Source organism: Larimichthys crocea, chromosome XXIV (genome assembly GCF_000972845.2).
Source record: "Larimichthys crocea isolate SSNF chromosome XXIV, L_crocea_2.0, whole genome shotgun sequence".
Taxonomy (NCBI): domain Eukaryota; kingdom Metazoa; phylum Chordata; class Actinopteri; family Sciaenidae; genus Larimichthys; species Larimichthys crocea.
This window is the reverse complement of record NC_040034.1, coordinates 8,705,564-8,729,372: the sequence shown is the minus strand read 5'-3', so window position 1 is coordinate 8,729,372 and position 23,809 is coordinate 8,705,564. Positions and strand designations below refer to the sequence as shown.

General features: G+C 42.3%; 1 protein-coding gene across 1 annotated transcript; it reads right to left on the bottom strand.

The window, feature by feature from the left end:
* Positions 1-1,116: 1,116 nt before the first annotated feature.
* asap3 (ArfGAP with SH3 domain, ankyrin repeat and PH domain 3) lies at positions 1,117-22,605 on the bottom strand. Its single transcript, XM_027274781.1, has 26 exons — positions 22,156-22,605; positions 19,150-19,222; positions 16,652-16,797; positions 15,121-15,195; positions 14,018-14,067; positions 13,367-13,490; positions 12,227-12,312; positions 11,789-11,864; positions 10,600-10,683; positions 10,221-10,330; positions 9,464-9,533; positions 9,266-9,353; positions 8,884-8,932; positions 7,862-8,028; positions 7,560-7,693; positions 7,319-7,410; positions 7,022-7,202; positions 6,050-6,135; positions 5,797-5,912; positions 5,641-5,708; positions 4,702-4,809; positions 4,302-4,524; positions 3,808-4,093; positions 3,373-3,583; positions 3,053-3,184; positions 1,117-2,892 (listed from the first exon to the last, which is right to left on the bottom strand). The coding sequence occupies exons 1-26, from the start codon at positions 22,279-22,281 to the stop codon at positions 2,818-2,820; spliced, it is 3,036 nt and encodes a 1,011-aa protein (XP_027130582.1). The 5' UTR covers positions 22,282-22,605; the 3' UTR covers positions 1,117-2,817.
* Between the last annotated feature and the right edge of the window lie 1,204 nt (positions 22,606-23,809).

Below are 23,809 nucleotides of genomic sequence, written 5' to 3'. Positions count from 1 at the left end.
CCTGATGCATACACTCTTGATATTTTCCTACAAAAAAAATGCTAATAATGCACTCAAGCCACACTTGTCTTCTAATCAGGAAACACATAAATCCAGAGATTAGTGCAAGCTTTACTCTGCATTTTACGGATTACTATTATTATTATTCCACAGTGGGTACATTACATTAAATTATATGTCTGTCATGTTTGTATGTGTATGAATAAACAGAAAATGGATGAGAGCATTAGGGGATGAATAAGTTTACTATACAGTATGTTTTAGAAATAACATTTCACTGGAAGCGCTTGTTGCATGCATTAATACACAGAGACGAGCCTAATGGCATGAAATGTGTGTGTGTGTGTGTGTGTGTAGGGGCCACTCCGTTAGCAGAGCAGAATAGGCCATGGCAGTTTCATTCTGGCCGATTACGTAAGTGGCAGGTTGGAATTTCATCATCCTGGATCAGGGCTAAGTAAGGTCCGGGTAGAGACAAAATGAGGCTGGAAGGACGGAGAGCTATGGGGAAACCTGCCAAGAAAGATGGATGGAGATTGAGCTTTAGGGAGGCATAAAATAAAGGGCAGAGGGACCTGTGATGATGCCAGAAACGGCGGAAAGAAGTGAAAATTGTTTAAACATAGAGATTCCATTTGCTCAGTTTTATTCAATTTCAGAATATCCTTTATACCCAGGGCTGTTTCACTAAGAAAAATTATTCTTAAGATACCTTTAAAAGTTTCTTTTACTGTAGACCAGAACTTAAGGAGTTGATGGAGTTTCTTTGAGATATCTTCCCTGCTTTATGCCCACAAACTGCAATTTTCAAAGGAACAGAACATTAAAATAAAAATTAAATTTGGTCTCAGGCTAGGGATTTTCAATTATTAGACCCGTGGTATCAAAACATAGTGCATACGTGAATTAAAAGTCAACATGTTTTGTATGATCAAGATGATTGTCATCCAAAATTGACAACTTTTTTTTACATAGTGAACAGTATAGGTGTGCGGAAGGCCACAATGGCTCTAAACTGCAACCACAAACCCTTTCACTAGGAAGCAGGTTTTACAGTATAGGCTTCATTAGTTCAGTCTATTTACACCAGACAAAGAAAACATATCACATGATTTACACTATAAAACTGAATGGCACTTTATTAAACACCTCTTATGTGTATGTTACAAATATACTGACTGAAATGAGTTAATTTACTATTGTTTACAGTTCCTACGTGCAGTCACCCTCTGCTCCACAATTATCTGATAACACGCCTGTCTCGTGATTTGTTCAACACTGTAACAAGACGATATCGGCAGAAAACGGCATGAGCAAACAGACTCACCAGTTTTGTTTAAACTCAGGAATGATTAAAAGGAAGTGAACATCTGCTTCATGCCCACCTTTACCCACCACTGAATACTGATTATGCAACTGTGTCTATTCCCTTTTTTCCTCTCTCACAGTCATTTGGACAACTAATGAAACCGACATCAAATTATCAACATGAAGTAACACTATCTGTGATGATACAATCCTTTATAATGCAGATGAGAAAACAGGTGATATATACAGTGAACCTTTTTAGACAAGTATGTACAACAAATTATGTGTAATAGCTGTGAAATGTGTTACATTTTGGTATTCGTTACGAGTATAAAAAGTTACACCTCTCCCACTCCTAACTCTCCTTTCTCCCCTAAAGGATCCTAAATCGTAGTAAAGTAAGTGCAAGTGTGCTTGTGTATATCTGGTGATACGCACGTCTCCACAGTAACTGTGTGTTCAGTGAACAAATTACTGCAGAGGGGTGCTGTTACTAACAAGCTCTCTTCAAGTGCCATTTCGTGGTAGAACAGTCTTTTTTTTTCTTTTATAACACATGGTCGTTATTTCAGGTTCTCCAGAGACAGACGCCTGGAGCCAGAAGAAACTGGATCCTCCACCCTCCTTGCAGTCAGAAAGCTCTGCCCAGAGCCAAGATGGCTAAGCTAAAGTTTCAGATCTCTCCCCTGGCTGCCCAGACGCCTGCCACTTTGTTGGAGACAGACTGGCAGGCACAAAGCCCCTTTGAGAGTCCCAGGGCAGGCTGCAACACACACTGGGCAGGTTTGAACCTCAAATCCAAGTCTTAGTATACGGTGATTTAAAAAGACTAGAAAGTTTCCGTTAAGAACAAAGAGTAGCTCCGTCCCCATACAGCAGCTGGCTAAGTACACATGTATAGCTCTGCCAACTCTTCAGAAGATTTTTTTTCTCAATGAGTTTAAAGTGCCTTAAAGGGTTTTGCCCTGCAGGTAAGTTTTGCCTCTAGGTACAGATCCTAGATCATTATGGACAACTTAGACATCTGCAATAAAATGAGTCATTAATAGATAAATGGACATTAGAGCAGTTTCTACCTCAACCACAAATGCATCCGTACCTATTAATAGTAGTTCATGGTTTTAGACAACTGGAGAAATTTGATGCAATTAAAAAAAACTAAGAACAGACCATGGGAGCAAATACTGGCCTTGGAATGAGTTTTTTGAGGCTATAAAAGCCTTCAGTTCCCTTGTTGGTTTTCAGGATGGGTAAATATTAAAGGGTAAAAATGCCTAAAACAGTTCCATTTATATCCTCATGTGTCCTTTGGTTAGAATATCCTCATGTGGAAATATTCGCAGGGTACTCAAACCCTCTAGTTTGAGTTAGATCCAGGAGAACAAAACTGTCATTTTCCTGTAGATAAAATCCACTGTGTGGTGACGATAGAGTTTCCAGTAAGCATCCCATGCTGGTTCAGTTCCTCTATGATGTTATCATACAGTTCTTTTATATTTCCACGTCCCTTCAGTCTGTGAGTTTATGTACATAGTTGACAGGAAAGGTCCCATTCCTGCATGGATCCCCCTCTATGTGACCAACCTGTTAAAGAAGAAAAAGTGATGTAATACTTATGATATGAACACATGTGAAAAGTTTTATATATACACATATCTCACTTCATGTTAAATGATTCACATTTTAACCCAAAAGAGGAACGGACAAGGCTGTGAAATAATAAAGAAGTTGTAGTTGCACTTACCCACCAGTGGGGGTCATGACTGGCCGTGACCACAATAATCTCATCTTTGAAAAAGGCAAGCTGCTCAGAACTGACTGCTCTGCAGTCCACTAAAGCCTTGACACGCTTCTGGTGTGGCCTGCTGCCAGAAACCTGTAGGAGACATGTGATATATTTTTCAGCGTGCCACCAACAAATCTATATTGACTGTGAAATCGCGCAGGCTTTTTCTGATTCTCCACAGAAAAAGAAAAGTCCTGTGGAGTGGAAGCATGTGGTATGGAGGACCTAAACTATGGCTTAATATAATATAACAGAAAGAGGTTTCTGTGTGATTGTACCATAGCGTTCCTGCGGGGTCGTGGGGCACAGGTCACGGTAGGTGAGGATGACTGTGCTGGTGCCGGAGCTGGGGTGAGGCCTGGACTATTCCCCACTAAGCTGCAGTACAGTTCCTCCTGGCTGCCCACACAACTTGGAGACAACACACTGCACTTTCCCTGGCTGCCTCCTCCACTGCTGGTCCGACGATAGGATGTGGTCTTCTCTGAACTGGAGGGTGGAGAAGTCACATGAAATAATACTGATCAAACTGTTGCATTAAAACTGTGACTAGGTGGATAATCTTCAAAGTGGACCATTAAAGACTGTCTTAAGGATAGTTTTATGAACTAGAGATACCTACATTTTTATTTTTCATATCAGCTTCCAGTGGCTCTCTTTACACAATCATGTTAACAAACATGTGTTGCCACATTGTAGCGACGTTGCCTCACCTGACAGGCCCTATGTGGTTCTGAGAGGACGCTGGTGTGACACTACTTTGAGATCCAGAGCTAGCACCAGACTGGCTCTCCCAGGTCTGTTTCTGCCCTCTGAGCAGACCACCCTGTCCGTGGGGAGACCGGGGTGGTCTGCCCACTTGGCCTTGGTTTTCTGTGTTGGCTGAAGGCGAGCTATGTCTGGCCTGCGTCTGGGGACTGGAGGAGTGTGAGGCCGAGCAGCGTCGTGGAATCGGGTTGCCTTCCTGCGTTGTGACCGAAATCTGGGGGTCAGAGCGTCCTGTGAAGGGAAAGAAAATGAACAAGATTTGAACAAGAGCAACACTGTACATCGTTTCTGTTTACAGAACTAGCACTAATTTCATTCATTTCAAATGAACCAGCACAGTGCATTGGCTCAAGAAACAAGTAATAAAATATATATAGAGAGATATAGATATAAAGGTGAGGGCATTTTTTTCTAATGCAGATTAAGTTTTTTGGCTAACCTCTTTGGATGCATTTAGCTGGTAGTGGTGGTGGTGTCAATGCTCCAGAGGGGGCGCTGTGGGCTGGGGGATTTCTGTATAAGAAATCTAGATTCTCATATGTTTGACAAGGCCTGCTTCCAGGACCCCCGTTGGCACCATTGGCCACACTCCAGCGGGCAAAAGAAGATCCACCACCTCCATTTGAGGACAGAGGCGAACGGTTTTTGGGCAAAGGGCTCACCTAGAAGGTTAAAAAGAGCACAGTGTTAATCCCTGGTCTCTTCTCAACTTTCTTCTTAAGGCATTTTTCTCATTCGTATCATTTGAGTAGAGACTGCAGTGGAAAACCCCTAAAACTTTCTTCTCTACATGTTGTTTTGGCAGAGAGACAAAGTCATTAATGAGATTGGCTCCTTACCCTCTCATCCAGGTCATCTTCACTGTCATAAAACTCTTGAGGCTGTGTCTCCCATGTGAACTCCACGTGGATCTGAGAGTTAAACTTCCCACTCTGGGCCAGCTCCAACTTAAACACAGGAGCACAAACTCAGGATACACTCGTCTCCACGTTACACATATCCACTATAAACACATAATATTATGAGTCACCTATTATGTACAGACTGAGTGCTTGTACAAATATTTTCATGTTTTTGTTTGAGACATTTGACATTTTGTGACTGACACAAAGGAACAACATTAAAAAAAATAAAAATAAAGTAAAAACAGTTACAAAAAGGGCAGATTATAAATTATGTGCAACTTTGGAAAATTCTATTGACAGAAAACTCCCTGCTGACTGGCAATTATCAGTCATATCACTGTAGCAGGTCAAATTAACTCACTGAACGAAAACTCCCCAGAGTCCAGAGACAACCCACAACCCACTTCATTGCAACTTAGAAAAAATAAAAAAATAAAAAGAGAGATCACCTAAATGCAAAATGAAATTCAACCAATTTGGAAACAGGGTTAATTGTTGTCTAACCCTTTTTAATCTCTAAACAACAAACCCTGTCCACAATCAAACAGGAACAAGGAAGGTCTGATTCAGCAGGGCAGATGTCCGGTAAGAAAATAAAACCAGTTTATAAATGATACACACTGGGACCTGATGAGGATATGATCCCTTGTCCTGGGAGTGAGTCCTTAGCTGAGAGCTTTGCTGCACGGGGAGTTATTTCAAGGTAGTATTTCCAGCTGTGGAAGTTGTCTTGTTTTGTTTCTAGAGTTGGCTTTCTGGTAGGCATTTTAATGTTGCAACACGATTCCTCTATGAACATATCTGACTGTGTGTGTTCCTTTTAAATCATGAAGATGAAAAAAAGAAGTTAAAAGAAAGAACGTGAGGTCTCACCAGCTCGGTACACTGCGTGTGCTGTAGCCTACGGGCGACGTCAAGGGCGGTCTCTCCTGCAGAGTTCACTATAGGTGATGGAAAAGAGGAAACGGTTTAAGTATTTGCTGATTGCACCGGGTGAAAGAGAAACAGAGTTACCTGAGTTAAAGGTACCTGTTTGTAAGGCTGCCTTTGCTTTAAGCAGTAACTTAAGAGACTCTGGCTTGTGATGCAGGACGCTGTAGTGAACAGCTGTGTTTCCTTCTGCTGTTCTCTTCTCCAGACAGTTGCTGTAGAGTGAACATACAGTATAGACAGATGGTGTTAAATGTTAACAACAACTCTCCAAGCAAGTGGAACAATACTGATCATCCCTCTTCATACAGAGGAGTAACGAATCATGCTTGACTACTTGTCAGCATCTGACCTGTTCTGGCAGAGGAAATCCACCAGCGCCAGGGAGCTTCTTTCCTCCAGACGCACAGCAAGATGGAGAGCTGTCTCTCTGATCCCCTGGAAAGAGGAAGAGAAGAGGAGGAATTAAGTCAGATTGTTTGCCAGTTCACTGTCAGTGGCATTCACAACAGTGAAGCTGATGTCAGAGGGCTGATGGCGTAACAGCTCACTTGTGTTTGCGTGGTAAAAAGTGGAAACTTCTATTTGTGTTAGGCGCAGAAGAAAAACAGAGAAGTGCCTGCGTAATTCAATGAGCTCGTCTCACTAGTTCTCAAGAGACATGAGCTCTGACCTTAAGGCTGAAATAATAAACGAGGGCCAACCACCACAAACAAACACACACATACACACACAATGAAGTCAGCAGTGTTACACACACTGCTTATGCTGAGCAGGAAGTGTATGACAGGGTGGTAGGATGTGATTAAAGACGAGAAGCCGAGGCGTCGAAGAGAGACAGCAGAGGCGAGGAGGAAAACAAGATGAGAGGATGAGTAGAGAAAAAGGGAGGGAAAGATTGGATTAGAGGCCAAAAGAGATGGGAGGGCCTCGGACTACCCACCCACATACATGAAGCATGTACACAAGAAAACAATTAACACATATTTCACATACTCTAACTATCCAACACACCTCCTACATAGTGTACGTCTTAAACATGTTTTTAAGACCAGAAGGATTTGATTCTATTTTTAGCCGTTTCAGCGATAGGTCAATGAACTGAAGTGTTAAGAACGAGTTAGTAACATCGCACAACTGTGTGTGTGTGTGTATTTTTAAACAAGACGGGTGGGTGGCCTAGTCAGGAAGTAGCCGTCAGCCTAAATGCATGACATCTGTGGGAATGATATGGGTTTATTACATGCATTCTCACCCTAATGGGACACATTTCAGGAAGAGAAGCAGGTGTGGAAATCCACATGTGGCTGTAAATGATCTGTACCTGTCCGTCAGGCAGTGTGAGTGGTTTGGCCAGGTCGGCACCCTCGGCGTAGAGCTGGAGAAGAGAAGTGAGGTCACGACTCCTCACAGCATCATACAACCGGCCAGGATCTGCTTCTTCTCTGCGCACTACATAGCGACGCTCAGCATACTTTGCCACAATGTACTCCTTTCTGGCATTCCTGGTTGTTAAGTGAACAGATTTTAAATGGAAAAACACAGTAAGTATAATCAATAGAAATCACCAGACTCTTTTGAACAATCAGATTATTTAGTTTAAACTAAATCAGGGACTCACATGTCACTTTGTGGTAATGGTTTTACAGAGTCATTCGGAAGGCCCGCCTCCATGATGTCATTGAATCGAGTGTTTCCAATACTAACAGCCAGCTGAAGTGAGAGACAATGCAGCCAGAAAGATGCGATATTAAAGCATTTCAATGACAGGCAGACGGTTACATAATGTCTGTAACTAGGAAATCATGACAAAACAAAATCCACTGGGAGTGTGTGTGTTTCCATGTGTGTGTTTTAAGTACCAGAAGCTCAGAGGTGCTCAGCAGGTCGAGAGTGAGTGACTGGATCCTGGAGTAGTGGACACCCAGCTCTCTGTGGATGCCAGAGCACTCTATACAGGTCAGGATGCCTAAATTGGTCGACAGCCATGTTGGATCTGAGAATGCACAGAGAACTGTTAGAAACACGTTGACTCTAAAAACACAGAATTGAATGATGAATCATATAAAATACATTTAAGTGGTTAGAAAATATAATCAGTCAATCTCCTGAAAGTTTCCACATTTTATTCTGCAGTGATCATCAACATCAATGACCGGCTGACCTGGAGCTCCACAGTCAGCGCAGGCCTCGTTGCCAGGCATGTGTCGAAGCTCGGCGATTATGGCTCGGGAGAGTTCCTGGAGCCCGCTGTCCTGGAGGTGGAGCTGGTCTCCTCCCAACGCTGTGTTCAGGGCCTCCTCTTTACTGTTCTGCAGCACTGACACCCAACTAAAGTACAGATATAACACATAAATGGAAAACTGTTAATAAAAGAGGCAAAAGATTATTTGGTTTTCCAATCTCTGTTTTATAACAGGTCACTTGGAGGGGAACCCACACTTTGTGGCACCAAGAGAAACCAAACAATCGATCATTTCAACCATTTCCCCCACCAGATCAAAAGTGGTCCACCATGTGTTTTGCATGTGTTTTTGCTCAACTCACTCAGTTGTCTAGTAATAAGTCATCATCACTCTCACTTTCTCAGCTTCGAGAGTTCTTTACCACCCAGACTCATACTGAACCTCACATCTTTCATTTGTGAAGCTCTGGTACATTTTCTCTACAAACGATTTCCATCTCCCTCTGTCCCTAAACTCACACAGCACATCAGATCAAAGAATGTGCCGTGCCGAGAGGCCCACACACAAGGGAAGGGTAGGGGACAGAAAAACTCACATGCACTCCTTTCAGTCTCCACATCACAAAACAAAGTTCCCTTGCTTGCCGTCTGTGGCTAGAAAGAGAAGTTCCACCCAACACCAGCTGGACCAGAGGGCTCCTAGAGGACAGCTTTTTTTCCTGGATCCTTTAGTCTCACTGTCTTTTTGTCTCAGCCCTTCTTCACTGTATACATCAGTAATTATAAAAGCTTCCATATTATTACACAATCTTTTTATTTTGTCATCTTTAGTACGCTTCTCGTCATTATGACACGGCGTCTAACATTGCACAACTTCTTTCTCGTACAAGCCACTTCCAATAGGCCACTTGTAACAACTTGCTTATACAGTGAGGTAACACCAGAGATAAGGAAGTGAATAAAAAGGGAACATGCAGCCTAAAAGTAGTTTCAGCACTTACATCACACATTCCTGCTCGTCTTCTGCCTGGAAATGGTATGTCCGATTATCTATGGAGAGGGAAAAATAGTGGTATACACTGTCAGTGCATCTGAAGAAAATAAAGGAGTGATGAGGGTTAACAGGATAGTGGTATTTAAGGTAGCATGACGAGATTTGGAGCAAAACAAGCATGATACACACAACTACTCCTTCCACATCACAATAGTTTAGATGAATCGTATGAACTTTCTGGCAGTCATATCAAGTGAAATCTGTCTATTAATGCGGGGAGCACATGGGCGAGGTTCCACACAGCTGCACTGCAGATGACTCTTTCGAGTCTTTAATGATGATAAGTGGAGGGTAAAGTGTTAAGGGTCAAAAGTTAGGAATGAACCTACGAGTAACCAGGTCAAAGGTCCTCCTGTCCTCTGGGTTTGGTCGCACCTGACAGGTCAGTAGGTTCAACTTGGCTGGCGGTCGGTTGATCTGAAGACAGAAGACAGACACGGTATGGATTGGAAAATCTGGACAAATTTCAGTTGATGGATGCACTTTGATTAGAATTCAAATGCTTGGTGACAGTCTTGTGTCCTCACCGTACTGTGGGAAATAGTCAAGCAGCCAAATTTCACTCCGCACTTTCTCTTCTGCCATACCTTCCTGATCCTGCAGGATGAAATGCCAAGTGGAAAAAAAAGTGGGTCACAGTGCGTCACTCTTGTTTTCATTATCCTGATTGAGTCGAGTAAAATGACTGAGAATGTGTTCTGTTTTGTGTCAGCGGGCCTGAGTAAAGTTTGCTCTTCTACCGTCTCCCATTTACCCTACTGAACCACATCCCCTCTCCTTATCACACTGTAATCTAGCTGTGTGTGTGTGTGTGTGTGTGTGTGTGTGTGTGTGTACGTGCGTGCGTGTGCATGAGACACAAGTTGGATGTGCTTAGTTAGCTGGTCCGCCAATAAGTTCCACAGGAGGGCCCCTGCTTGAATCTTCATCTCACAATAATGAAGACCAGGTGGGCTAGACAAAGTCTGAGTTCTCCTTTCTCTCTCTCTCCATGCCTTACTTGCTTACAGCTCTGATCACTACTGCTCCAAACAGTTAGTGAGCAGCGTTTAACACTTTGATTTGATTAAACCCTGGAGCCTTTGTACATCCAAGAATTACTTTTGTTAATGAGCTACAACACATTAAATGACATGATTATTTGCAGACTTTACGGCACATTTTCATGTTAATATGCATGTTTTTCCACATCTTGTCTTCTTGTGTTCTCATTCTAATACAATACTTGTGTTAAAACTGCCTGTAACCTGACATTTGACCACTGTAACAAATGCTTTTACACACCCATCACTCTTCTTGAGCAGGAAGCCAGACTTCTCCGTCCCATACTTCTTGTTGCCCTGTGGTTGGTGAATGCTATATCCGTTGCCAGAGTTTTTCCTGTTCATATACTCCTGGGACACAAACACAGATTTTACACAGGCTTTACTTCAAAGGCTTCAAGTCAGCTCTGAAGATCATGAAAACTGAAAACAATATAAAACAAATGTGGCAAGACAAAGTCATCTGATTGTAATAACTAGCAATTAAAACCGTCTGCTGCTTAGAGCGCACATTTTGTTTACATACCAACACGGTATAACTGAAGTTCTAAAGTTTGCCAACTCAAAGTTTTAATTCATATGTAATGATTACAATGGTGATGAATTTGGAATAAGCATACCTCTTTCGCCTCTCCCAGAAGTAATCTGAGAGAATCCCTCAACTGAGTGAGTTGTTTGACCTCCTCGTCCTGGTCCAGACGCACCTACAACACACATAACATCATAAAAGTCACTTTATTCAATTGCAGCAATAAAGAAATCATATTAGTTGGAAAAACAGCATTTGGTGCTCTCCCATGTTAATTCGATCATATGCAATGTTTTATTTGTTCCAAGAATTGGGTGTGGAATGACGATACATCAGAGCTTTGTGTAATGGTCTAAATAATGCAGAACAGAGCTCATACTGGGGCGTGTCGTCCTCGGAGGTTGTTCATTTTGTATTAAAGCAGCAGAGTGACCGGTCTTGCATGCAACATAAGTTAGTTTAAGTAAAATATTTCAGTATTTTTTCCTGGGAACCATAACACAGATTCTGTCTGAATTTCCTTCTCGAGCCTGAGGTCTGGCATGTCTGAGCGGGTCTCTGCTCTGCCCATGCAGAACCAGAAAAACCTCTAACGATCCCAGTATCAGAGTTAACAGTCTGTTTCCAGTGCTCTATCCAGAAAGGTTTTAGAAGACTGGAAACCAGTCAGAGCGGTTGGAGAAATAGGTCAGCACCAGGGAAAGAATGAAAATGAGGGATGCTTTCAGTTTCATCTTTTGGAAATAAGGGGAAGCGATTCTGGGAACAGAATCCAATAACAGTCCCTGCCTGTGGGGTCAGTTGGGGGGGAAATTTCAGAGGAGGGGAGGGGGGGCTGAGGTTTTGGCTGTTGTGAAAGGATAACAGAAAAAAAAAGTCCTATAGGAGGAACAAGAACACACTGTGATTTACACTAAGTTTTACTGCAAGTGCCTTCTGGGACAAGGTTTTACCTACTGTTGTGAGAGAGCAACGGACGACAAATGAAGAAAATAAGTTAAGAAAAAGAGAGAGAGTGTGTGTATGTGTGTGTGTGCGTCTGTGTGTGTGTGTGCATGCTTGTGTTTGTTTTGTGATTAAATCAGTTTGAGTCAGCCATGACAACAACAGCAGCTGGCACAGCACTTCAACCCCTTAAGATTCTTCTGAAATCATAAAAAAAATGGCCATAAAGAAAACTCTTTGCAGACATACTATATGACTAACATTTACCCCCTATAAACACTGTTTGATGTAATGCAGGTAGAGAGACACACCAGCAGCCAACTCTGCACATTTACCGTATGAACAGACGCAGCAAGCTTCTCGATAAACGGAGCGAGATTCTCCGCAGCTTTCAGCCCGTCCTGAAAGAAACTGAGATCAGAAAAAGAACAAACGCTGAGTCATGATGGTACTTGAGTCCAAACATCCTACTTCACACCAACCAAAACACCACATGCTGAAGCTGTATAAGCAACTCCGTTCCCACATAAAACCCACGGTATGATTAAAATGTGTAAGCGGTTAACGACGGTAATAATAGCTTGTAAAAGAAGAGTGAAAACCAAAGCACCTCAAATGTTATGAAAAATCCTGAAACGCTGAGGTAGGAAATAAACCCATATGCGTTTGAAGCCATGAAAATGAAAGAGTCAAAAACATTTTCTACTTAGTCTTATTTCACACAGAACAAAATGGTAACAAGGCAAAAAATAGAAAAGATGATGTTGGCTGACCTGAGCTGGGCCTGGAAATATTTGATGAGGCTCTGGAGAAGATCAGGGCCCTGACGCACCTTTAACTCCTGGATCTTCAAAAGATACTGAAAGGATAAACACAGACAGTTAAAAATGGCTCCAGAAATGGCAGCTCTCCACCGAAAAACACGGAGCCTGAATATGAACATAAAGCCACCATTTTTCGGTCCACATAATTTAAGGCTCATCCTAGACACAACTTTAATATCCTGTTTTGAGCATGTTTTTTAGCGTGCAGCTCCTTACTTTCTCGGACACTGCTTTATATTGTTTCTATGGTCATGTGCCTTATTTCAACACTGCAGCCAGTCAGTGAACCTTGTAGACTGAAACTGGAAAAATGTGAATAACACAGACACATAGTGAAGGCTTTATTGGGAATAATTTCCACCCTATTCAAATCTAAAACCATATTTTATATAAAGGGAGAAAAAAAGCTTTGAGGGAAGTTTATATATTAGCTCTGCATGGAAGGAATGATTATATTGTCTTTACTCCATAAAACCCAAGTCTGAATCCATCTGTCTCTCTGTAGGTGAGACAGGTGTTTATGTTCTGTGTATATTTCCGTGAGTTTGTGTGTTGTATGTATGCAGCAGGAACGACAGACAGACAGACAGAGGGGTGGAGCAGCTTGCAACAAGTGGAAATTCCATTTTCCCTGCCTCTCCTCTTTGTCTCAACAGCTGGTCTCAGTCAGGGTTAGACCTTTTTTTTTCTCAGTGTTTTCTCCAGCTAAATGTGCACTAACACACTTAGCTTAGACGACACCACCTGCAATGTAACAGCACAGCATTTCACAAGAATTTCCCCCAATTTGGCTTTCAGGTGTGGGCCATGAAGCATTTTCATCTGTCTTTGAACTGCACCTTGTAATATATACGACCCAGCCCTGCAAGACTCAACCAATTAAGTTCATGCCTGACTTTCTAAAACATATTTTTTCCATCATAGGAGTTACTGGAGAGATACAAAGGGGATTGAGCCTGGCCACGCTGTTGACCATGGATGGAATATGGAATCCACAAGGCAGACCACCCATGTGAACTAAATCAAGCCCACCTCAGGTATGTGAAAGGTGTCTGGGTCTGATATTTTGACTGGCACTAATCCTCCCACCTCACACATTTGCAGCTGGAAGGTCCTTCTCTCTCTCTCCATGTCCTCCACTCCGTCTGATCCCTCCATCCTGATCAGCCCCAGCTGCCTGGTCTTCTCCTTCCTCTCCTTCTCCAACTTCCCTCTGACGGCGGAAGAGAAGCGAGGGGGAGAGACAAGTAAGAAAGAAAGATTATCCTTAGTCAGCCACGTGCACATTGTACTTCACAAATCTCTAATCTGCCTGATGGACCCCCTTTAACTCTGGGATTTCTTTTTCCACTAACTCATTCTCTTTCCTCATAGCGAGAAAGAGAGAGCGAAGAGGAAGTTGGATGAAAGACAATAAGGGAGAGGTGAGCTCGCCTTACAGCATTAAAAAAGCACTTTAAACCAACATCAGAATGAGATCAAATGATGGCTCCAAAGTGCAATGCCTCAGTTTTATTTCACAGCAATGTAATGGAGAAAGGCCAAGAGGAATGAACTATTATCATATTAACTTCTGTGACCCCGAAAAAGACTAGAAAGAACTCTAAATGTGCAATGTGATTCTCCTTAGGCAATAACATCTGTCTCAAGCTTCAGCTTCTATTTTTTTTCATGAAGCAATGAGGCTTTGAGATGAAGAACTGAATGTGAGTAAGTGTAACTAAGAGTATGGTTAGTTACATTTTGATGTCGTACTCCTTCCAGCTCTTTTCCATCTGTTTCTTGAGCTCCTGAAGAGAAGATACGTTACAGTCAGACAATAGTGATAACATGACATTGTTAACTTCGCACTCGGGTGAAGCAGTACTTTGTTTACTGCGTAGTTCGTGGGTGGAGCCAGACAGTTCATGCAGCAGAGGCATGATTACTCATGTTGTGCTAACTAGACTGCAATCTGGCTAAACAGGATTTAAGTAGCAGTTTGCCTACCTCCACAGTTATACTGAAGCAATGTTCATCTGTCAGATCAGCTGTTTCGAAGACAGGGCAGTGACAGGAGCTTACAAAAGCATTAGCCTGTTATTACTCACTAGTCTGTTGGCATGGTAAATCAAAAGGCCAAATACTAGGCAAGGCACTGCACAGTTCAGTGATGGAACATAGCTCGGTCTTACGCATTAATCTGCATAAACAGCCTAATCTTATCCAATATCTTAGTAGGCTCAGCTGCGTCTGCGACACAGACAGGCAGCATTATGTGCTTAAAGAGGAAATCCACCCGAAAAAGGATTTTACACGGTGATATCTCAGTTATTTTGGACATCTACAAAACCATACCATCCGGATTCTAGTAAATCAGAGCATCTCGAAAAATATGAAGTCAGAATATACTGTTTGTAGCTGGTTCATTGAAATTGACTTGGTGAATTATTCAGCCTGAACAGTGTTTATTTGAAGCATGGGTGCTGGCATAAAGGTTGTTGCTTGACAATGCATTTATACAATAATGTCCTATTGTAATAAAAGATCAGATATGATTATTGTCGTAATTCGGGGATCTACCATCAATGTTATCTTCAGACTACAGTCTATGTGAAGGATAGTTGATATAATTTGCTTAAAAAATATTAAGCTGTAGCTGAGTGAAAGGAACAATGACTGCCTGGCTATCATATCCATATTACTTATTTATGAAAATGTACTTGTGTGTAATCTACGAAATATTGACACATTACACAGGGGTAGTGTCTCTGTCATAAAAAAGGACTCTGAAAATGTCATCATCATGTGTAAACCAGCACATTTATTAGCATATAATGAATTGAAATAAAATCTAGACTCACTAATCTGCTGTCCCGGATTTCTGACTTCAGCACATTTTCCAAAGGAAACGCCATGATGTTGTTGAGATTTTGTACCTAAAACATGTCAAAACAGAGGAAATGAGTAAAATATTCCAATATTACAGCTGGCTCTTATCATTTACAGTATGAGCAAAGATCCACATGCACTCAAACTGTTCTACACACTTTTATTTCTCTATGGACTAGAACATTTCTGGGAAGGAGCATGAATAACCCCAAAACAAGGTGATTCAGTCATTTTGACCTGGTGATTCATCGAGAAAAAAAACAGAAAAAAAAAACACAGGACTGTAAAAAAAAATATTTGATGAATGGGAGGAGAGGAAGGAGGCAATGATGTTTGTGTACAGTGAAGTGGAAGTTCAGATAATTTGAGGCTTGGATGGAAATGAGATGAACTGAATCTACCGTGGTCTGGGGAGAATGAATCACAAAGCAACAAGCAAGACAGGTTGCATTTTAGTTTAATGCATAATTAGCATAAATTCCCCCACAGAAATACGTCATATCTTTAATTAGGCGTGCAGCGTGACTATGTTACCCTTCATCTCTTTACCAGAAATGTCCAGTTGACCACTTTCGAAATCTACAAGGTCTGCCTGTAAGTGTTCCTGCAGCCTTTTCCATGGATCCCGTTGGACTACAACCAAGCTGCACCCGGCACTTAACATAAATATTGTCCAACCACTTCCGTGAACTGAACGCAGACCTGACCTTTTAATATTGACACAGAGGCCTCGAGACAGGTGAGAATGTTTTGGTTGGCATCCAAAAGCTGAGGTAGTTAATAGCTAATATATGGAGTTCTACCACGGGGAAATACCTGCTCCCCAAGTGTCAACACATGTACAGTTAAGATGATGCGGATCAATGCACACACGCCTGTGTGCACACTGAGGTATTGGGACAAGCACTTAATCACACACGTGGCATTAAGGGACGCGCTCAGGGTGATTTAGCAGTACGACTCCTTAAATCACCCCCTGTTCGCCTTTTGCACCCACTTCCTCCTCACATATGTAAAGCTCAGTGTCCCCTGTGAGGCCATGATTGACACGTGGGAAGGAGTGTGTGAGACGGTGTGTGTTGACTCACACATGGAGGTCTGGGATGAATTATCATCGCCATAGAAACTATCAGTGGGAGGGTTCCGGACTGCCCCAGATTTTGGAGTGCAGAGAAACAAGCGTACAGCTGCAAAAAAAAAAAAAAAAAACCTTTTCCTCCATTCAGTCATGCATGTATGCACTAGCATACACACTTACTACTCACACATACACCCAACATCTTATGGGAAGAGATTTGGGGTTCTTTCAACTGCTGCTGTTTCAAACAAACCAACTAAAATTCAGCTTATTTACTTGCTATTTTGTCTTTATTTCCATCCCTCGCCACACAGTTCTCTAGGTTTTCTGTGTGTGGTTTGAATTCTAGTAAAGACAGCTAATTTAAGGAAACGTCTCCTTTCGCCTTCCCCCTTTTCCTCCACACTCATCTCTTCTTTCCTCACCAGATTTTTGAAGAGGGCTGTGACCTCTCTGGTAAACACAGCAAGGTTGAGGAAGCCTGTGGAGACTTCATTGTTGTCCTGGGTCAGGTGGCTATTCCCCAGGTTTTCCAGGACCTCAATGTACAGCTCCTTGTTATCCACATGGGCTGAAAAACAACACACAAAAAGTAAGCATAGACGTAGGCAGTTAAAGGCTGACTCAGACTTGAGTTACATGTGCAGAAAATGTGAAGAAGGCAGATTAACTTGCCCTGTTGCAGTGAGAGTATTTTAACAAGACAAGCATGTGGGATAAATTAGTACTGGCTTCCACCCGTCCTGGAGCAAGAGACAGGCAAACATATAGAGACCCATGTTTCTCTTGGTCTCATAGGTCACTTTCCCAAGGGTCATGACCTTAGTGGGCTCTCAATCTGCTGAATTTATGTGGAAAAAAGCTAAAGGAAAAGAATCTGAGCCCCGACTGGCACCACTTTTGTTTACATTACACTAAATGAGGTTTTACCCTACAGCTATTTTGAGGGGGACATCAAATAAACATAAGTTACATTTCGTGGAAGTCATGAGTTTTCTGATGAAACTGATGAACAATTAAAACCAAATGTCTGATACAGAAACATCTTAACTGACAAAAAACAACATTAACGTAACAATGAAATCATTTGTTGGTGGTTGTGGATTAACAATTAAAAGGAAGTAGTAGAGGAAAATATGAACCTAACATCTGCAGACGCTCCCAAAGCAGAATAAACAGAAATTGGCAGAAAGAGTACAGTAAGTTCATCTCTGCTCCATTTTCCATTTCAAGAGAAATAGAAATGTTAACGTGACTATATCTGGGAGATAGACACAGTTGTACCAGCTGGCTGAAAAGCAAATGGAAGATTTTGGATGACAGAAAAAAATGTGAATTTAAGGAAAGAATGCAGACACGCTGCAGGATGGAGGAGACTAAAATCAAGGGGAAGCAGCAGCACTGAGCGTCGTGGCTGCATGGTCATTAAAAAAGTTCAGAGGATGATTTTACAGCTGACCTTTAACAGATACCAGCAGAGCAACTCAACTCTTCTAACTCCTCTGCCAGAACACACGCAGACTCACAGGCCACAGCATCTTGGCAGAAAAGTGGTACTTAGCAGTTTATGGGAATAGAGAAATGAAAGAGGAGAACATCTCACCATGTGTGTGTGTGTGTGTGTGCGTGTGTTTTTGCATGCATGACACAGTAACAGACCATCAAACTTTGTGGGGGAGGAGTGGGCGTACGAATGTGTCTGTATGCATGGTGAGTCAGGCTGTTGATTAACATCAGAACTGATTAAGGGGTTCTACAACAAAATGGCAGAATGTCGTTACATTACTGGAATTAACCCACATGATTGTACTTATAGAAGAAAACATAAAGATGGATACGTATGGAGAACAATCATGGAGTGCTTCTCTGGAGCTACGGTTGCTGTTGACTGTATCTGGTTGCCTAATTCTGGGCAGCTGGTTCGCTGACTCATTTTTACTAAAAACTATGAGTTGAAGCCTTAAAATGGGAAGCAGACTTGTAAAGCGAGCGCAGAAAAAACAACTTCAGGATATGTTGCGCTGTTTTCTGTTTCCCCCACACATTTTTGAGGCGAACACTCACATCTTAAGCATGTTCACTTCTGATAGAGCCATGATGACATATTGTAAGCCTACATGACACATACATGCTCACAAAAACATTCACTCTGTGACCCAGTGGATCTGTTAGGTCGCTGTACGGCAGCTCGTTGTTGCCGAAACCGCACATACCATTTACTTTAACGCAGGCACACGTGTACACCACAAACCATACGCTTGGTATGGATATAAACACAATCACCCAACATCACACGCACCCCCGGTCCCATAACAAGGGGGCCTCACTTATAAACACTACTGCCCACACGAGCTTGATGAGGTCATCTCAACCAAGCTTGCACAATGAATGATGTTGAGGCTACCCTTTACACAGAACAGCTCATCCTGCCGTAGTAGAGGATGACCTTTATTTAAAAACGAGAAGCTGAGTTGACATGCTTCATTTGTGGGGAAAGACATCCTCCCCCATGGATTTTGTAAACCATCAAACTTGCACTACAATTAATACCATACAACTTTTATACAATATCATAAGATGAAAGTTCATTCTTGATCTGGTAAATTCTAGTTGGACAAATGAATCCCATATGGTCCATGTGCTGATGAAAGTTCTAGAAAAAGAGGACCTTCAGTTGAACTAGCTCAAGAATACATTTTCACATATAACTTAAAGCCAAAATGGATAACAAGTCTTCAAAGTGCTATGGATGAAATCATAACAGCTACTGAGCCATCTGAGCAAGCTCCATCCACTGATCAAGACTGTAAAACAGTTAAAAGGTCCAGAAACAGGGAGTAAATCAGCTTTGAGTTGGAATTGCTTCCTTAAACTTGTAATGTATTGTGTTTATGATATTATATTATGACACAATGACACTTACAGAGTCCAGAAGTGTGTATATTTTTGATCATCTTCTTCATCCTCTGTAGAGTTGTGTGGTCCATCTCCAGAGACTGGAATAAAACAGAGACACAAAGATGAGTGTGTGACAAAAAAAATCTATTCAAGGCATTGCTCTCTCCACCGTATAGATTAGGAGTTACGATCTTTAATAGATGGAAGAATTTGTTAATTAACTTGTGCTCGTTTGCACGTAACAGCAGTTACGTTGCTTAATTTTCTCATGAAGCATGACTAAGGCGAACAGGTGAGTCAGAACTCACCAACATGGCAATCTTGCTTTGTTGTGTGCATCCCCGAATGATGTCACTGCATTTCCTTCACCTGTCTGACTGACTGTCACTTTCTCAGACCAGACTGGGGATTTTCTCCACGGAAGGAAATCTTTCCATAAACATGACACATGATGTAGACAGGCTTGATTGTATTTGGACAATCAATCTCTTCCAAACCAACTACATCCTGTTTATTCTCCACACACAGGCCACTTGTTTCACCAGGCTAGACATGTTGCACTCCACCTATGTGCCACCGAAAATAGTTTTAATGAGCCAGTAATCTAGACTTAACAGAGACTCTGCCTTGTTAGATGGTGTTGTTTACACACCCCAGTCTTTCTCGGTCAGGTCCACTCCCTAAGTGTTGGCTCACTAATTAAAAGGCGGTGTGGGTGTTGAGTAATGTGAGTCTGCAGACAATGAATGGGAGAGTGATTTAGTGGAGACGGGAGATGGGAGTTGCTTGCTGATGCTACCGCTGCTGTAGTTTCCTCTGCTTGGGAAGGTGGTTGGTGGACGGGGGATGAACAGTGGAAACAAGCTGATGCAGATCAACGAAACAGGACGTTGAACTTTGTGAAAGAAATCTGGGCACACGGACACACAGACAGACCCTGTCAGACAAAGAACAACCTGTTGGCAGCTCCACCTGTAAGTGTGCTGATGATAAGGAACTCCACTGTCTTTCACAGTGCCTTTTTGTGCCCGTATGCAAGGTTGTGTACACCTGCTGTTGGGGTGTGTGTGCGACTGCTGGCATAATATTTCATGACTAACAGACATCTGATACTTACTTACTGCACAAAGCATGATGACACGCTTTGCTGCAGGATAACTTACAGTATTTTATTCTAAATATTTTAACCATAGGGAAAAAAAACATTATAACGATCTTTAAAAAACTTTTATGGACAACACATAAAGCCCATTATAGCTTATAGCAATAGGAAACGAAACCATTCCTTATCCGTTTGCCTTTCTTCCTTTATCTTTGCCTCTAATTAGGAGTAATAAGTAACAAGCAGCCAAGTGTATGGGGCAGTAAATGGAGTTTCTGTATCCCAGCCTGCCGCCATAAACCACACACATGCCCACACATTGCCCTAGCCATTAATCAAGCCGGTCCCAGCTGAGCAGACTAAACATAATAACCATAGATCTATCTATAACGGGACTGTTGCATTTACATCTGCTTGCCTGTCTGTCTGTTTGTCTGTCTGTGTGCACAACATGTGTAGGATTCCAGCATGTCCCTCCCCACAGCAGCTATTCCAGCTATGTCTTTTCCAGTATGTCATGGCCATAAATAAGGACATTAGTCCAGGATAAATACATCAGACAGCTGTCTAATACTGTTCTCTTGATAAATCCCGGACTCTGATGTTCCTCTCTCTGCTCAGCAGTCTGTTTCTAGCAAGGAACAAAGACCTTTCATCTTTCACAGACCTTTTAAAGACTTTGTACACAATTTGGTGATGTATCAAATGGAATAAATCATTTTACATGAGTCAAACATCAGGATATCTGGACTATAGACTGTTACAGCTGTCAAACAACAATTGCATAGGAAACTGTATCATTTTCCCTGCATGGACTATGCGAATTATCCTCAGAATCCAATTTGTCACAGAAAAAACACAGTGATTCAAACTAATGAGAGCTCTAACTGAAACCAGAACTCCATCTTGGGTAACAGTGACCATACTGTTATGTCCCAAGGAAGACAGACACGGAAAGCCTGACTTGTGTGCACACTTGGATTATTTGTTTAATGGCAGGGTTCATGGCAGCCTCACTCTGTTTCCTCCTTTGCCCGAGGAGCTTTGGTAGAACAGATTTCAAATAAACACAAACATTCGACACACACACACACACACACACACACACACACACACACACAGTTGTCAAACAAGCCTTGAGCCAATGTACCAGTTCAAACACAAAATGCACACACTGGCCTTCACAGGCACGCTTACCAGCATGAGCGTGCACACTCACAAAAACAATACATCCGCCAAAGGGGAACACTGTCTGCTGTGTCATGTGTGTGTTTCTGTTTGTGTCCCAACTTGGTCTGAGACTGAGGACAAAGCCAAGTAAACTCTGTATGCTACCTCATGTAACCTTTCCTTTTTCTGCAGAACTGACTGACTTACCATGAGTGCCAACATCCAGCAGTCCTGAAGACAGCACAAGTGGACCACCCATTACAAAACACACACACACACACACACACAACAGTGCTAAATGAGCCATTAAGTAGTTTTGGGGTGCAAAATGATGCAAAATACACCAGTCCAGAACCAGAATTGTAGTATTGGGGCCAACCAGGTCACCTTAAAATCACCACACAATCACAGACCTGGATCTACAGATAAACCCCCTTGCACCTGCACCTCTGTAAATGTATCATGCTGCCTTTAGCATTAGGTATATATTACAGCTATTGTGGTGAAACTGTTTTGAGGAGCAAAGTCTGCATGTCTCTCTCACCTGGAAACTATGTTAAGACAACTTCAAAGAAAATGTTTTACGACCTGTAATGGTTCATCTTCACGGCGCTATAAAAACCTCTCCAAAAAAAAGAAAAGTAAACTGGCCTACAGGTGAGTCAGGGCTCACCCTATATGGTTACTTCATATAGGACAGGTAAACAACAGATATTAAAAAAAAGGTGCACGTTTCTCTGCGCCACCCTCTCCTCTCACCTCCTCCAAGGTTGAGACTGTGTTGCGACAGTCGCTCATTTTGGACTGAAAACTTGAAGTCCCGGGCGAAGACAGATCCTCGTTTGTCAGGACCACAAAGTCCGAAATGCTTATTTGCTCCGGCATGTTTGTGAGCGAAAACGGATCTGACAATCACAGAAGGGAAAAGTGAGCCAAACTTTCACACGCGCATGTAATTCCCATTTGTAGAAAAACAAAAAAACTGTTTATTCCTCCATCGGGTGCAAGAAAGCAACTAAAAAAGAGGTTATATTCCTCAGAGTGTCGGCCCCTGAACGCGTCTTTAAGCTGAATCGTTTGCCTAAAGTCGGACCTCTCAGTCTTTGACCGAGTTTAGACTCCACTCTGTGAATGTGTGCGCACGGAGGTGCGCCAGCCAGCGCGCTCTATTGTCCGCCCCGCTGAGGGAGGGAGGGAGAAAACTCCATCATCACGTGGGAATGTTTGTGCTTTCTGGCACACTGCAGAGAAGAGAAAGAGAGACAGAGGAGAGAGTGTGTATGTGTGCCCTCAACCCTCGTCTCTTTTCATTCTTACTTCTCATTTCTATGCAAACTCCAGAGAGTCTCCACTGTGGTCGCCATGGATATGCAGAATGCCTCATTCACAGACTAAACTGAAGGGAGAGGAATTTCAATGGATTGAGGGGAGTGAGGCACACTTTATCAAATATGCACCATCGCTGAATAATGCTCTAACTCAAAAGTTCTGATGTCAGATTTGCAGTCCTTTGCACATATTCCTCACATTTCAAGCGAGCGTTTTTGCAGCTGTGAAATTGCCCTTTAATCAGGGGTTTGGAGGTGTAACGCCTCCTTGGGTGTTTGCACCTTGATCCTCTTGGCTGCAGGCTCCAAAACTTCTCCCTTCTTCTTTTAATCTCATGAAAAGACTTTTTTTTTCATAGGAGAGAGGAGAGAGAGGATTTCTGAAGTCCCTCCCCAATGACCTTCTTCTGAAATCTACTGGCAAAGTGAACGAAAAGAATGCATCAGAGAGGTGGTGGGGGGAAAAAAATACAGTGTTGTGTTGTGTATAGAGCATAACTCCTGCATGCCTGGCATTGTCAAACCTGTCAACTCCCAAGAAAAGAGGTGTATCACTGAACCTTGCCTCAGGCAGAGCAGTGATACAATACAGTACGAAGTGCAGATGTGATTTTAGGAAGCCGCATCAAATACAGTGGCTCCCTTTGGTTTTACCACAAAACCACATATTTGCCCACATTAGCTTTAGGAAGGGAAAATTTGTCCCAGCTCTATAGGCGACTTGGGGTTATTTGAACCATATTCAACTAAGGAAAAATCAGGCTCACTTTGTGGTAAAATGTTTTTTATCTGCACTCTGTAACTACTTATTACTGCTGCTCAGTGAACAGTGCAGAATGGATGTTGTGTTTTAACTGCGTGTGCGTTCACAGTGGTGCTGTGTGTGTGCTCACAAAGATAGACAAACTCATTTTTGTGTCACAAGTCCCTTCACTGAACAAATAACTCAGACACACCAACATGTACGTATACACAATTTGATATTTGTGTTGCACACCAAGACACACACACACACACACACGCAGCCTTAAAGACTAAAGCTTCAAGGAATTGATATCAAACTCACTGCATTTTACTGGAAGAGC

Coding starts and splice junctions, on each gene's coding strand:
- asap3 (XM_027274781.1), bottom strand. CDS start 22,281: ATGCCGGAGCAAATAAGCATTTCGGACTTTGTGGTCCTGACAAACGAG. Junction 10,331..10,599: donor TTCTGGGAGAGGCGAAAGAG/GTATGCTTATTC, acceptor TTTGTGTCCCAG/GAGTATATGAACAGGAAAAA. Junction 9,354..9,463: donor TGACTATTTCCCACAGTACG/GTGAGGACACAA, acceptor TTCTGTCTTCAG/ATCAACCGACCGCCAGCCAA.